Genomic DNA, 12670 nt, shown 5'->3' on the forward strand with positions numbered 1-12670 from the left:
ATTTTTTTAAATTGTCAGACTAGTTTCAGGTTCATTCAAATAGAGAGTGGAACTGCTCTTGCTATTCATTCATTGACCATCCACAGGTGTGAACCGTGTTCATTCTTACTGTGCTAATGTCTTCACACTACAAAAGATAAACATCCATTTACAAAAAAAAGTAGAGGTTGGGGTTTATTTTATTTACATACTTTAAACTTTACTTTTTTAAACGACAGTGTACTTTGCTGGTTCCCTCTTCTTAAGCTTGTTCAGTGTATTATGTAGTCTCCAGTTCTTGTTCCTACAGCTTATTGAAAGTTTAACGTGACTTGTACAATTGATATTCCCCTTGAATGGAAATCTTCTCAAGAAGGCAAGTAGTGAAATTGCTTGCTACGATAAACCAATTCCAATAATGTGGACCTAAATAGCATTATGAGCAATTTTTTCTAATAAAGAAATGTAGCCTGTTGGTTGTGAAACATATATGGTAACTGCGTGGTATAATGCTCGACACAAATCATGGCTTATCTGTTTCTACACACCAATCACAAATGATAAACACTGAAGTTGCTCCTTTAATTCAATACATATTTAGTAAGCTAGCAAAGTCACCCAGCATAGCAGGAGCTAGATACCTCTTCTCACTGCGATGCTTTGCCATTACTGTGGTTTCTTAGGTGGTGCTGTGGTTTTATATCTCTTTGAGTTGGAAATCAAAGTATGAGTGTGATAATGAGTCAAAGGGAGCAGTCTGCGCCACATGTTGTTGTTGAATTGTCCTTGTTCACTTGATAAGCGTGTGAAAACGCAACAAACTAGCATGGGAGAGACACAGCTAGGAACTATACACTATTTGAATAAGAGAGATCATGTGCCCAGGTTCACACTCCATATACAGCACCCCCTCACACTGGTGAAGTCAAGCTGCATGCTCGCTTCCTCCCATCCCCCTCCTGGCCTCTCTCTCCCCTCCCCCACTGCCCTCCTCTGTGTGTGTGTGTGTGTGTGTGTGTGTGTGTGTGTGTGTGTGTGTGTGTGTGTGTGTGTGTGTGTGTGTGTGTGTGTGTGTGTGTGTGTGTGTGTGTGTGTGTGTGTGTGTGTGTGTGTGTGTGTGTGTGTGTGTGTGTGTGTGTGTGTGTGTGTGTGTGTGTGTGTGTGTGTGTCAGTCAGTCAGCCCTGGCAGGTGTGATAGGATGGGTGTGTTTCATAGGCAACAGCTCATGTGACACACCAGCTCCATGCGATCCCCTCTCAATGTCCATGTGGGGACAGGGCTCAATAGCTAGGCCCAATTATGTGCTACATGACACTTGTTGCGAGGTGCCTGGATGACTCGCATGGGACTCCGATAGCTGTTGTTTTTCGCAACCTCTGAGTAACCGTGACTACTTGTGCTGGAATTATTCATGATGTTTGACATGAAACAGATTTTTGTGTGTGTTTCACCCAACAGGCAAACAACAAGCTTGACCTGCATAGTTAAAGCATTCAGAAATGAATACGTTGCAGATCTTGTATCAATGATCCATGAGACACGAACAAAGAAACATGAAGTCATAAACAGCAGCCTGAACAAAGCTTGCTCAAACGTTTTATGCAGCTCACACACACAGGCAATGCATTGAAGTAGTGTCTTTGACTATCTGTTGGCCATTTCACATTGTAACATTCTGGGTGGATCTAATGAACTCTGTGTTGGCAGGAAACCTGCTCACACTGAAACTCCCTGCTTCTTAAAGTTCACTCTAAAACGCCTGCCTGCTTTTCTATCACTCAGAAACACGTAAAACTCCTCAGTAGTGGCATGTATGTAACGAGGTTTATGCTCACTGCCAATGTTTTTCTCATTAACACAGCTCTTTGTGAGACAGTCGCACACAAGGAGACGGTCGACACCCTATCAGTGTGTGTACTATAGATTTAAGTTGATGTGAAAACCTGTATCCCCAAACTCCACAAGTCCCAGATAAACAGATGTGTTCTGCCAGAGTGATGTCGGGGGGTGGGGTTAGAATGAGGGGGTTAGAGGGGTATGTGGGGGGTTAGTGGGGTGTACAGGTAGGAGTTAGAATGAGGGGGTTAGAGGGGTGTGTAGTTGGGGGTTAGTGGGGTGTGTAGGTGGGAGTTAGAATGAGGGGGTTAGAGGGGGTCTCTAAGTGAGGGGGTGAGAATTAAGAAAAGCTTTTACTTTGTATAGACTGTGAGTATAGCCATGCTATTGAGAGAGGCCGCCGTAGGCAGACCTGGCTCTCGAGACGATAGGCTATGTGTACACTGCTCACATAATGACGTGGAAACTGTGCTTACTAACTGGCCAAATGTATGACCATATTAGAGACACATATTTCCCTCAGATTACACAGGCCCACAAAGATTTAGAAAACAAATCAAATTTTGATAAACTCCAATATTGGCCGGCGTAGGCCTTCATTGTAAATAATAATTTGTTCTTAACTGACTTGCAGAGTTAAATAAAGGTTAAATCAAATATTTTAAAAATCTATTCGGTGAAATACCACAGTGTGCCATGACAGCAGTAAGATGTTTTCCATTTTGTATTTTAACTATTTGCACATCGTTACAACACTGTATAGACATAATATGACATTTGAAATGTCTTTATTCTTTTGGAACTTCTGTGAGTGAAAGAAAGTGAGAGAGGGTGAGAGAGAGCATTTTGAAGATTTATGGCTCGGCACTCCTCGAAATGCATGCATCCTGTAATTAAGACTGGCCTTGCCTCCAGTCCTACATTTATTACCGCCCCTCCACCGCCTCGTCATCCAGCCCCCCATCCTTCTGATAATAAGATCTAACTCCAGCTTGGCATCACTAATGGGAGCTAAATGCCACAAAGAGAATGGCCTGTTTGTGATTACACAGCAAGAGCCTGCATAAAGTACTCCCAAGTCCAGAACAAGACTAGAGTTCTGCATTGTGTGCTCTGGCCGAACTGTTGCTTTGATGATGCATCTTGTGCATTTAACAAAAATATATACGCATAATACAACAATTTCAAAGTCTTTACTGAGTTACGGTTCATGTAAGGAAATCAGTCAATTGAAATAAATTAATTATGCCCTAATCAATGGATTTCACATGACTGGGAATACAGATATGCATCTGTTGGTCACAGATACTGTACCTTACAAAAAGTACGGGCGTTGATTAGAAAACCAGTGAGTATCTGGTGTTACCACCATTTGCCTCATGCAGCGCAACAAATCTCATTCACATAGAGACATAGAGTTGATCACGCGGTTGATTGTTGCCTGTGGAATGTTGTCCCACTCCTATTCAATGACTGTGCAAAGTTGCTGGATATTGTCTGGAACTGGAACATACACGTTGATCCAGAGCATCCCAAACATGCTCAATGGGTGACATGTCTGGTGAGTATGCAGGCCATGGAAGAACTGGGACATTTTCAGCTTCCATGAATTGTGTACAGATCCTTGCAATATGGGGCCCTGCATTATCATGCTGAAACATGAGGTGATGAATGGTGCGACAATGGGCCCCAGGATCTCGTCACGGTATCTCTGTGCATTCAAATTGCCATCGATAAAATGCAATTATGTTCGTAGCTTATGCCTGCCCATACCATAACCCCACTGCCACCATGGGGCACTCTGTTCACAACGTTGACAACAGCAAACCGCTCGGCCACACACTCTACGCTGTCAGCCATCTGCCCGGGAAAGTTTAAACTGGGATTCATCCGTGAAGAGCACACTTCTCCATTATGCCAGTGGCCATCGAATGCTGAGCATTTGCCCACTGAGAATTTGCCCACACACCGAACTGCAGTCAGGTCAAGACCCTGGAGAGGACGACGAGCATGCAGATGAGCTTCCCTGAGATGGTTTATGACATTCATTTAAGAACAAATTCTTATTTACAATGACAGCCTACCGGAACTCCCAATCACAGCCAGTTATGATACAGCCTGGATTTGAACCAGGGTGTCTGTAGTGATGCCTCTAGCACTGAGATGCAGTGGCTTAAACCGCTGTGCCATGCGAGAGCCCACTCAGGAGCTTCTTAATCCATCCACCTGACAGGTGTGGCATATCATCTTGGCAAAGGAAAAATGCTCACTAACAGGGATGGAGACAAATTTGTGCACAAAATTTGAGAGTTAAAGCATTTTGTGTGTATTTCTGGGATCTTTTATTTCAGCTCATGAAACATGGGACCAACACTTTACATGTTGCATTTATATTTTAGTTTGGAATATGTCATTTCAGAGAGAATTAAAACCCAATGATGAGAAAATGTATTCTTCCGCCTCAGCTATACATTATTGGTTTGATTTGTAAACTACACTTTTGTTTGACAAGCTAGTCAGTCAAAAGATGCTCTCCACACCAGCGAGTGTGAATCAATCTTTGTTGTGAACAATCTTCACACCGCAATTTAATTACCCCACTGTATTCCCCTGAGCCATGTGCTTCACTTTTACTGTTAATTTTCACTAAACTTTCCGGAGCTCTCGGCCATAGCAGCTGGGCCACATCAGGTTTTCATCATACTAGACGTACTCTCTCGACTTAATAGCATTCTAAAGCTGAGGCTCCATCCTCCATTTTGGGGCAATAATAGTTTTCAACCCCCCTTGGTAATCTACTCCCAGCTGTAACCTGTTTTTATCTCTCCCCCTCTTCTCCGCTCCTCTCCAGCTCTACGAACTAGATGGAGACCCAAAGAGAAAAGAGTTTCTGGATGACCTATTCAGCTTCATGCAAAAGAGAGGTGAGCGAGTATTGTAAAAGGAGTGGCGGATATACAAGACAGGACTGTACCTTTCTGTCCCAGTATCTCATGCAGCAGAGCCACATTAATACAAATAAAATACATGACTCGATAGAGATTTTACTGTTTGCCTTGGTGGGTTAGTACTGAGAGGCCCTGTTGTGTTCTCTAGCCACCTGCCCCCGCCCCTCCCCCCTTCACTGACATAGGAAACAAAACTCTCAGCTTTCACCTCCGTGGGTGGATCTTTATTCATTTGCAGATGATTGCTTTATGGTCGGCCAAGCCTTCACTGTTCCCAGCTCGTCTAAAACTAAAGCGTACATGAGATTGCATGTATCAACTTAGGAATGTATTTAGGTATATGTTTAGGCGCCAGAGTTTTTATGTAGCTCTGTTAAGTTATGGTGTTTGGTTTGGTTCAGCATTTGCATCTTTTATTAATGATCGTCACTTCGTCAGACTCTATTTGTATTTATTCTGGTTGCCCATTAGAGCTACTCTCCCTGGTGTCATGCAAAATTAAGGCAGATATATACAAATAAAAACATTACATTACATTTCACAACACATTTCACAACACGTTAAGTGTGTGCACTCAGGCAAACAGCACATTGTATGATTTTGATTCACAAACTAGTTCTACTTCCGAAATATAAGACCAACATGTTGAAGGTAATAGTAATAAATATTATTATGTTAAGATAGTCCGTGTGGAAAATCCAGTATTGGGTGTTTAGGGTATGTTTACACTATACACTGTGCCCTCAAAAAATGTATGGGCTGGTCTGCATGCATAGTTGCTCAAAGAATTGGACACTGCTGAATTGAGTGTCAATGATAAAACAAGGTGTCATAATGTATTATTATTTTTTTGCTTGTAATGTAGATGATTACAGTTCGTTTTTTTGGTAATCCGATTACATGTAACTGATTACATTTAATCAGTTACTGTCCAACCCAGAATATAGAACATGACATTTCTGAATATATGTTTGTACTCCTGAAGCATTAAAATGTTTCAGACCACTAGAAAGTTTTCTCAGTTCACAGTCAGTTCCATGGCATCTTATCAAAAGGGAAACCTAGCAAAAGAGTATGTTGTTAGCGACAGGCAGTGAATTGTCTTTTCCTTTTCTCCAGGAACCCCTGTGAACAGGATCCCCATCATGGCCAAGCAGGTCCTAGACCTGTACATGCTGTACCAGCTGGTGACAGAGAAGGGAGGCCTGGTGGAGGTCATCAACAAGAAGCTGTGGAGAGAGATCACTAAAGGACTCAACCTGCCTACCTCAATTACCAGTGCAGCCTTTACTCTCAGGACACAGTGAGTACACACACACGCAAGCGCAAGCACACACTTACACACACACACACACACAAACACACATGCGAGCACACGCTTATGCACACCGAACACACACACACACATTCCCCCATATCATTTGTAAACTTGTTTCAAGGTATACTTATCCATTGTAATACTTTGTTTTTCAAAGAGTTTCATATTTCATAAAATTATCCCAATACCAACTGAAATATATTTTTCACAGGTACATGAAGTACCTGTATCCATACGAATGTGACAAGAGGAGCCTCAGCAACCCCAACGAGCTCCAGGCAGCTATCGACTGTAACCGACGGGAGGGCCGCCGGCAGAGCTTCGGCAGCTCACTCTTCACCTACTCCCCCAATGGGACCCCCACCATGCTGTCCTCCCCCAAGATGTCCATGCAGAACATAGGGATGAACGTGGCCACCAACGGAGGCCACTCTCTCACTCCCATCCAAAAAATCAAGAAAGGTACATAAAAGGAAGGGTTTGGGTTTTGAACTTTGTATGCACTCGTCTAGCCAACGATGAACAGTATTGATGGATCGAAAGGTTTTGCTATACTCAGATATCTTTAAAGGACAATTATTCTGCATTGAGATGAGGAAATGTATTTTGTATTTTTAAAATAAAAAAATTAAAAAGGTGGGTTCATTCATATCACTGACATGAATAAAGCCAACGATTGAAGTGAACGTGAACACAATGAGGGTTGGGAGGTTCATACTTATCACAGAACGGTTGAAGTGAACAGTAACCCATAACATCATACAACAGATACTTCATTTGAAGAGCTACCACATCCTGGACAAAAACTACCCTGCTCTAAACTTCTCCGTCTCCCCTCTCCCCTGTAGAAGAGGAGGGTGACCAGCCTGTGTCCGGCTTGGGCTTCATGTCCAGGCACCCTCTGGTTGGTAATTCTGTGGCGGTGCAGGCAGCAGCGGCTCAGTTAGCGGCTCTAGAGCAGCTGAGGGACAGACTGGAGGCAGGTGAGCCCCCGGAGAAGAAGATTGCCCTACCTGCTGAGAAGCACCAGCGGCTGCTGCAGAGAGCGTTGCAGCACAATCTGCTGGCCAGGACTGCCCAGATGCCCATGAACATCCGCATCAACAACCAAGGTAGAGCCTGTTGCCATTTTTAAATGCACTTTAAATAATGTTAAATTTGATTCGAAAGTACCAAGATTGGTCCACCATTGCTTCCCTTCAGTAAAATAAATGATTTCTTAGTATAGTTAATATTAATATTGATGGGTTCGCATTCAAAAAGATGTTGCATACAGCTTAATTCATTTTTCTATTTTATTTTATTATTTTCACTTCAATAGGGATTAGCATACAGAGACGTTTCAGCTTTTCAGCCTTCTTCAGTGTGTAGGTACAAAGCTTTTTCAGTGCGCAGTAGCCCCGAGGACAGAAGAAATATCAGCCCACTGAGAGAAGCACAAGATTGAACTTCACTCAACTTTCTAGAGTTTTCCGTTAGTTAACACTATCAACATTTCCCTTTACTGTGGCTATTGTAATCGAATCAACGCAATATTAGCCACATTCAGTGTAACATACCGAAAAACAAAACAAATTATGCAAGATATTTTGTTGTAGGCACAAGGCATCAGAGTATGATTATTTTGCGCACTGACTCAGCCCATACTCTACACAGACCGGTGCATAACTAATCAGAGCTGCAGAAGGCCTATATGCAAATAGGCCATTGCCATATATGGATCGGTGTCATTTAATTTGAACTCTACTGTGTTTACAGCTGTGGTAGTGGTGCATGTAGCCACGTGTGCACATTTAGTTCATATCCTTTGCTAGTTAGTGAGTTATTAGCCCAGTTATAGATCATTTGTAGTCACCAATAGGGGTGTGATTGCTTACTACAAGAGCACAAAACGTGTTCATTTCTAAACATTTTTGAAAGCTAGTCAGGTACAGAGCTTTTTTCTTGTCTTAAAGAGGCAGTGTTGTATTTTGAGACAGGCTTGAATAAACTAAATAGCCAATAGGCAGAGGGTAGCTAGCATAATTTGTCTGACTCTCTGTAATAATGGTATGGGAATAATAATGCATTTTATTTTGTCAAGTGGTTTCTTGCATCAAACAACATAACATGTTCAGTCACGTCCTTGTCTGAAGGACAAGTGGATAAACAGGTTCATGTCAAGCCCTGCATGTTTTTTTCCCCAAAAGTCTCATGGAATGTAGGCCTACATTGAACACCACACATTGGCTACTTCTGTAGGCTGAATGATAGAACAGCTATTTCCATGTTAAAATGTTATGGGATGCATTTTCTCTCATGGTAGGCCACTGGTAGGCCTACACTATGATCAAATAGCCACAGTAACCTACTTGGCCCCTGTTAAAACTAACTTAAAGCGGTTACAGCCTCAGTGTTCACAGTAAACGCGTGCTGGAAGTTGCACATAATTTTCACAACCTTTAAGTTAGAGGGAACATTGGTTGTCACTCAAATCAAATGTATTTATATAGCCCTTCGTACATCAGCTGATATCTCAAAGTGCTGTACAGAAACCCAGCCCAAAACCCCAAACAGCAAGCAATGCAGGTGTAGAAGCACGGTGGCCAGGAAAAACTCCCTAGAAAGGCCAAAACCTAGGAAGAAACCTAGAGAGGAACCAGGCTATGTGGGGTGGCCAGTCCTCTTCTGGCTGTGCCGGGTGGAGATTATAACAGAACATGGCCAAGATGTTCAAATGTTCATAAATGACCAGCATGGTCGAATAATAGTAAGGCAGAACAGTTGAAACTGGAGAAGCAGCATGGCCAGGTGGACTGGAGACAGCAAGGAGTCATCATGTCAGGTAGTCCTGGGGCATGGTCCTTGGGCTCAGGTCCTCAGAGAGAGAGAAAGAAAGAAAGAGAGAATTAGAGAACGCACACTTAGATTCACACAGGACACCGAATAGGACAGGAGAAGTACTCCAGGTATAACAAACTGACCCTAGCCCCCCGACACAAACTACTGCAGCATAAATACTGGAGGCTGAGACAGGAGGGGTCAGGAGACACTTTGGCACCATCCGAGGACACCCCCGGACAGGGCCAAACAGGAAGGATATAACCCCACCCACTTTGCCAAAGCACAGCCCCCACACCCCACATCACTCATCTGCCAATCAGGGATGTGGCTTCTCTGGTGTACCTGTATACAAGTTACAGTCATAAAGAAATACAGAATGATAGGGTATGGGAGCGGGCACAAAGGGCAACTGAGGACATCAGGTGGAAACCATTCATGAATCAATGGCCTTAGGTGTCCACTCACTTGGATACGTTGGTAAACTATCTCATGAATTGATATAATGTATCCAAGTTAGCGGGGTGGGTTCCATTTGTTTGTTAGGTTGTTCCAGAAGTTAGTTAGTTTATTCAGATATTGTCACGCCCTGACCTTAGAGAGCCTTTTTTATTTCTCTATTTGGTTAGGTCAGGGTGTGATTTGGGTGGGCATTCTAGTTTGTCTATTTCTTTGGGTATGGTTCCCAATCAGAGGCAGCTGTCTATTGTTGTCTCTGATTGGGGATCATACTTAGGCAGCCCTTTCCCACCTTCGGTTGTGGGATCTTGTTTGTGTGTAGTTGCTTTCTGCACTGCATATAGCTTTACGTTTGTTTAGCATTTTGTAGTTTTTTGGTGTCATTTAAAATAAAAGTATAATGTACGCCTACCACGCTGCACCTTGGTCTCATTCTAACAACGGACGTAACAGATATTCCTTATTACAGGTTATTAGATTGTTCAATTCATTTATTTATACGTTTGTTTGTGCAGTTAGTTTAAGATCCTTTTACTCGTCAATTGTACAGAAGGTCCAACCGAAATGTGGCCAAATCCTCTGAAAGACAAACATACATATACAGGTTGGAGAGGTTAGAGCAGGGGGCTGCCACACTGGTGCAGTTGTTGTGGGGGGTGTTAAGTTACTTCCTTAGACCCAGGATTTGAAATGGCAACCCTCCAGTTGCTGGCTCGCTTCTTGAAACTCTAGGCTACCTGCCGCCCCATATGTTTATGTAGTGAGGTTGTTCATATTTACACATTTTCCTGAGATGTTGATGCTTATATCTTCTGTTAAACATCACCTATGAGTGTTGTGTACATTACATGCTGTGTGTGTTTTCTCAGATGGCCGACAGGACTCAGCTCTCAATCTCACAACTAATGGCATGAGCAGCATCAGTATGTCAGTGGAACTCAATGGAGTCATGTACACCGGTGAGTCACCAGTCATAGAATCAACAACACGGTCTTGTGTTACCATACAGTACCTGTCAAAAGTTTGGACACACCTACTCATTCAAGGGGTTTCTTTTCTACATTTTCTACATTGTAGAATAATACTGAAGACATCAAAACTATGAAATAACGCATATGGAATCATGTAGTAACCATAAAAGTGTTAAACAAATGAAAATATATTTTATATTTGAGATTCTTCAAAGTAGCCACCCTTTGCCTTGATGACAGCTTGAATCAGGCCTTCATGGTCGAATTGCTGCAAAGAAACTACTACTAAAGGACACCAATAAGAAGAAGAGACTTTCTTGGGCCAAAAAACACAAGCATGGACATTAGACCGGTGGAAATCTGTCCTTTGGTCTGATAAGTCCAAATTTGAGATTTTTGGTTCCAACCGCCGTGTCTTTGTGAGATGCAGAGTAGGTGAACGGCTGATCTCTGCATGTGGGTCCCACCATGAAGCACGAAGGAGGAGGTGTGATGGTGTGGGGGTACTTTGCTGGTGACACTGTCTGTGATTTATTTAGAATTCAAGGCACACTTAACCAGCATGGCTACCAAAGCATTCTACAACAATACGCCGTCCCATCTGGTCTGCACTTAGTGGGACTATCATTTGTTTTTTCAACAGGACAATGACTGAAAAAAATACCTCCAGGCTGTGTAAGGGCTATTTGACCAAGGAGAGTGATGGTGCTGCATCAGATGACCTGGCCTCCACAATCACCCGACCTCAACCCAAATGAGATGGTTTGGGATGAGTTGGATTGCAGATTGAAGGAAAACAACCAACAAATACTCAGCAGATGTAGGAACTCCTTGGTTTTGAGAATGCCAAGAGTGTGCAAAGCTGTCATCAAGGGTGGCTACTTTGAAGAATTTAAAATATAATATATACTTTTTTGGTTACTACATGATTCCATATGAGTTATTTCATAGTTTTGAAGTCTTCACTATTATTCTACAATGTAGAAAATAGTAAAAATAACGAAAACCCCTTAAATGAGTAGGTGTGTCCAAATTTTTGACTGGTACTGTATGTGTTACTACAACTATCATTCCTGAATTCACAACATTGTTTGTCAACATTTGACTTGTGTAGGTCAGGTTACTCAGACCAACTTGCTATCTTTTATTTTTGCAATGACAGAAGTCTCACACTGGTGTTTCTGTTTTCTGTGCAGGTGTGCTTTTTGCTCAGGCAGCAGGATCAGCCTTGTCAGGCTCCTCAAGTAACAGCAAAGCCCCTGGTGGGCACAGTGGATCCTAGTGGCTCCCCTACACACCTACCTCATCCACCTATCTTTGATGCTAACTAAAGCCAAAAATAAACCTCGTTTTCTACTTAGCCTATGCCAAAAAAAACATATATATGGCAAGACAAACTGAAACTCAGACCACTTGAAGTACACTCTCAGGTCCTCTCATATATTCTTCCCTCTTTTGTTCTTTAGCCTAAATAAGTTTGAATAACCCAACAAGGAGCCACAGTATATGATAGATATTTGCACAGCCTATGAATAATTTATTTCTACATAAATGTACAGATTATCTGAGAACAAAAGAAAAAGAATACATTGGAAGGGTAATGCACTGTTTAAACATTTAACACAGCTACTGACTGACAATGAAGCTTCTTCTCAAGAGGAAAAATAAGTTGTTTGTAACATTATCATTCTCCTCATTGTTATTGTTATTATTATCATCATCATCACTAACAATGTACTCATTGCAAAAAATATATATTTAGGATTCTATAAAGCAGAACATTTGACATTTCTTGTATTGTAAGTAGCTTTAAAGTATGTTATTTCTTCAGGGTATAACAAAGTACCATTGTGACCTCATGTTATAGAATTCCTCTTTTACGTTTGCATGATGCAGTCAGAAACAAATCAATCTTTGCTGAGATTTTCTATTAATTGCTCAGACACAGGTTTTGTCTTGCAATTTTTTCTAGTAGAAGTCTACAGGCATTCTTAATGCTCATTGGGCTTTAGAATATGTGCAGGTTTTTCTCAGGTGTCCGCCAGATTGCTGTGAAACAATAACATTGTATTTAACTGCTATATGTTTCTGTCATAGCCACACATTATACAAATGTATTTCCTGGTTTGAGTGTTTGTTTCTCTCATGACACATTTCAAACATATTTTTTTGATTTTCATGTAGAATTTAGTTTTCTATCAGGTTGTCTCATCAATTACCCAGGGTACTCGGTCCTTTTATAAGAAGTGGGATCATCTTCACTCTACGTAAAGCTTTTAGTTTAAAGGTTGATCACTCTGAGACGACATAGAGTAGGGGATTGATATGTGCAGGAATT

At 41.9% G+C, this 12670-nt stretch overlaps 1 protein-coding gene across 2 annotated transcripts in view; it reads left to right on the forward strand.

Annotated features, from left to right (window-relative positions):
* The window catches only part of arid3a (AT rich interactive domain 3A (BRIGHT-like)), a 61629-nt gene extending 49173 nt beyond the window's left edge, over positions 1 to 12456 (forward strand). For both annotated transcript variants that reach the window (XM_046303353.1, XM_046303347.1), the window contains exons 4-9: positions 4668 to 4740; positions 5884 to 6067; positions 6294 to 6544; positions 6931 to 7194; positions 10231 to 10320; positions 11529 to 12456. In XM_046303353.1, coding sequence (XP_046159309.1) covers positions 4668 to 4740; positions 5884 to 6067; positions 6294 to 6544; positions 6931 to 7194; positions 10231 to 10320; positions 11529 to 11614 — 948 coding nt within the window. In that variant the 3' untranslated portion in view covers positions 11615 to 12456. The remainder of the gene's footprint in view (positions 1 to 4667; positions 4741 to 5883; positions 6068 to 6293; positions 6545 to 6930; positions 7195 to 10230; positions 10321 to 11528) is intronic.
* The last annotated feature ends 214 nt before the right edge of the window (positions 12457 to 12670 follow it).

Source organism: Oncorhynchus gorbuscha, linkage group LG02 (genome assembly GCF_021184085.1).
Source record: "Oncorhynchus gorbuscha isolate QuinsamMale2020 ecotype Even-year linkage group LG02, OgorEven_v1.0, whole genome shotgun sequence".
Taxonomy (NCBI): Eukaryota; Metazoa; Chordata; class Actinopteri; order Salmoniformes; family Salmonidae; genus Oncorhynchus; species Oncorhynchus gorbuscha.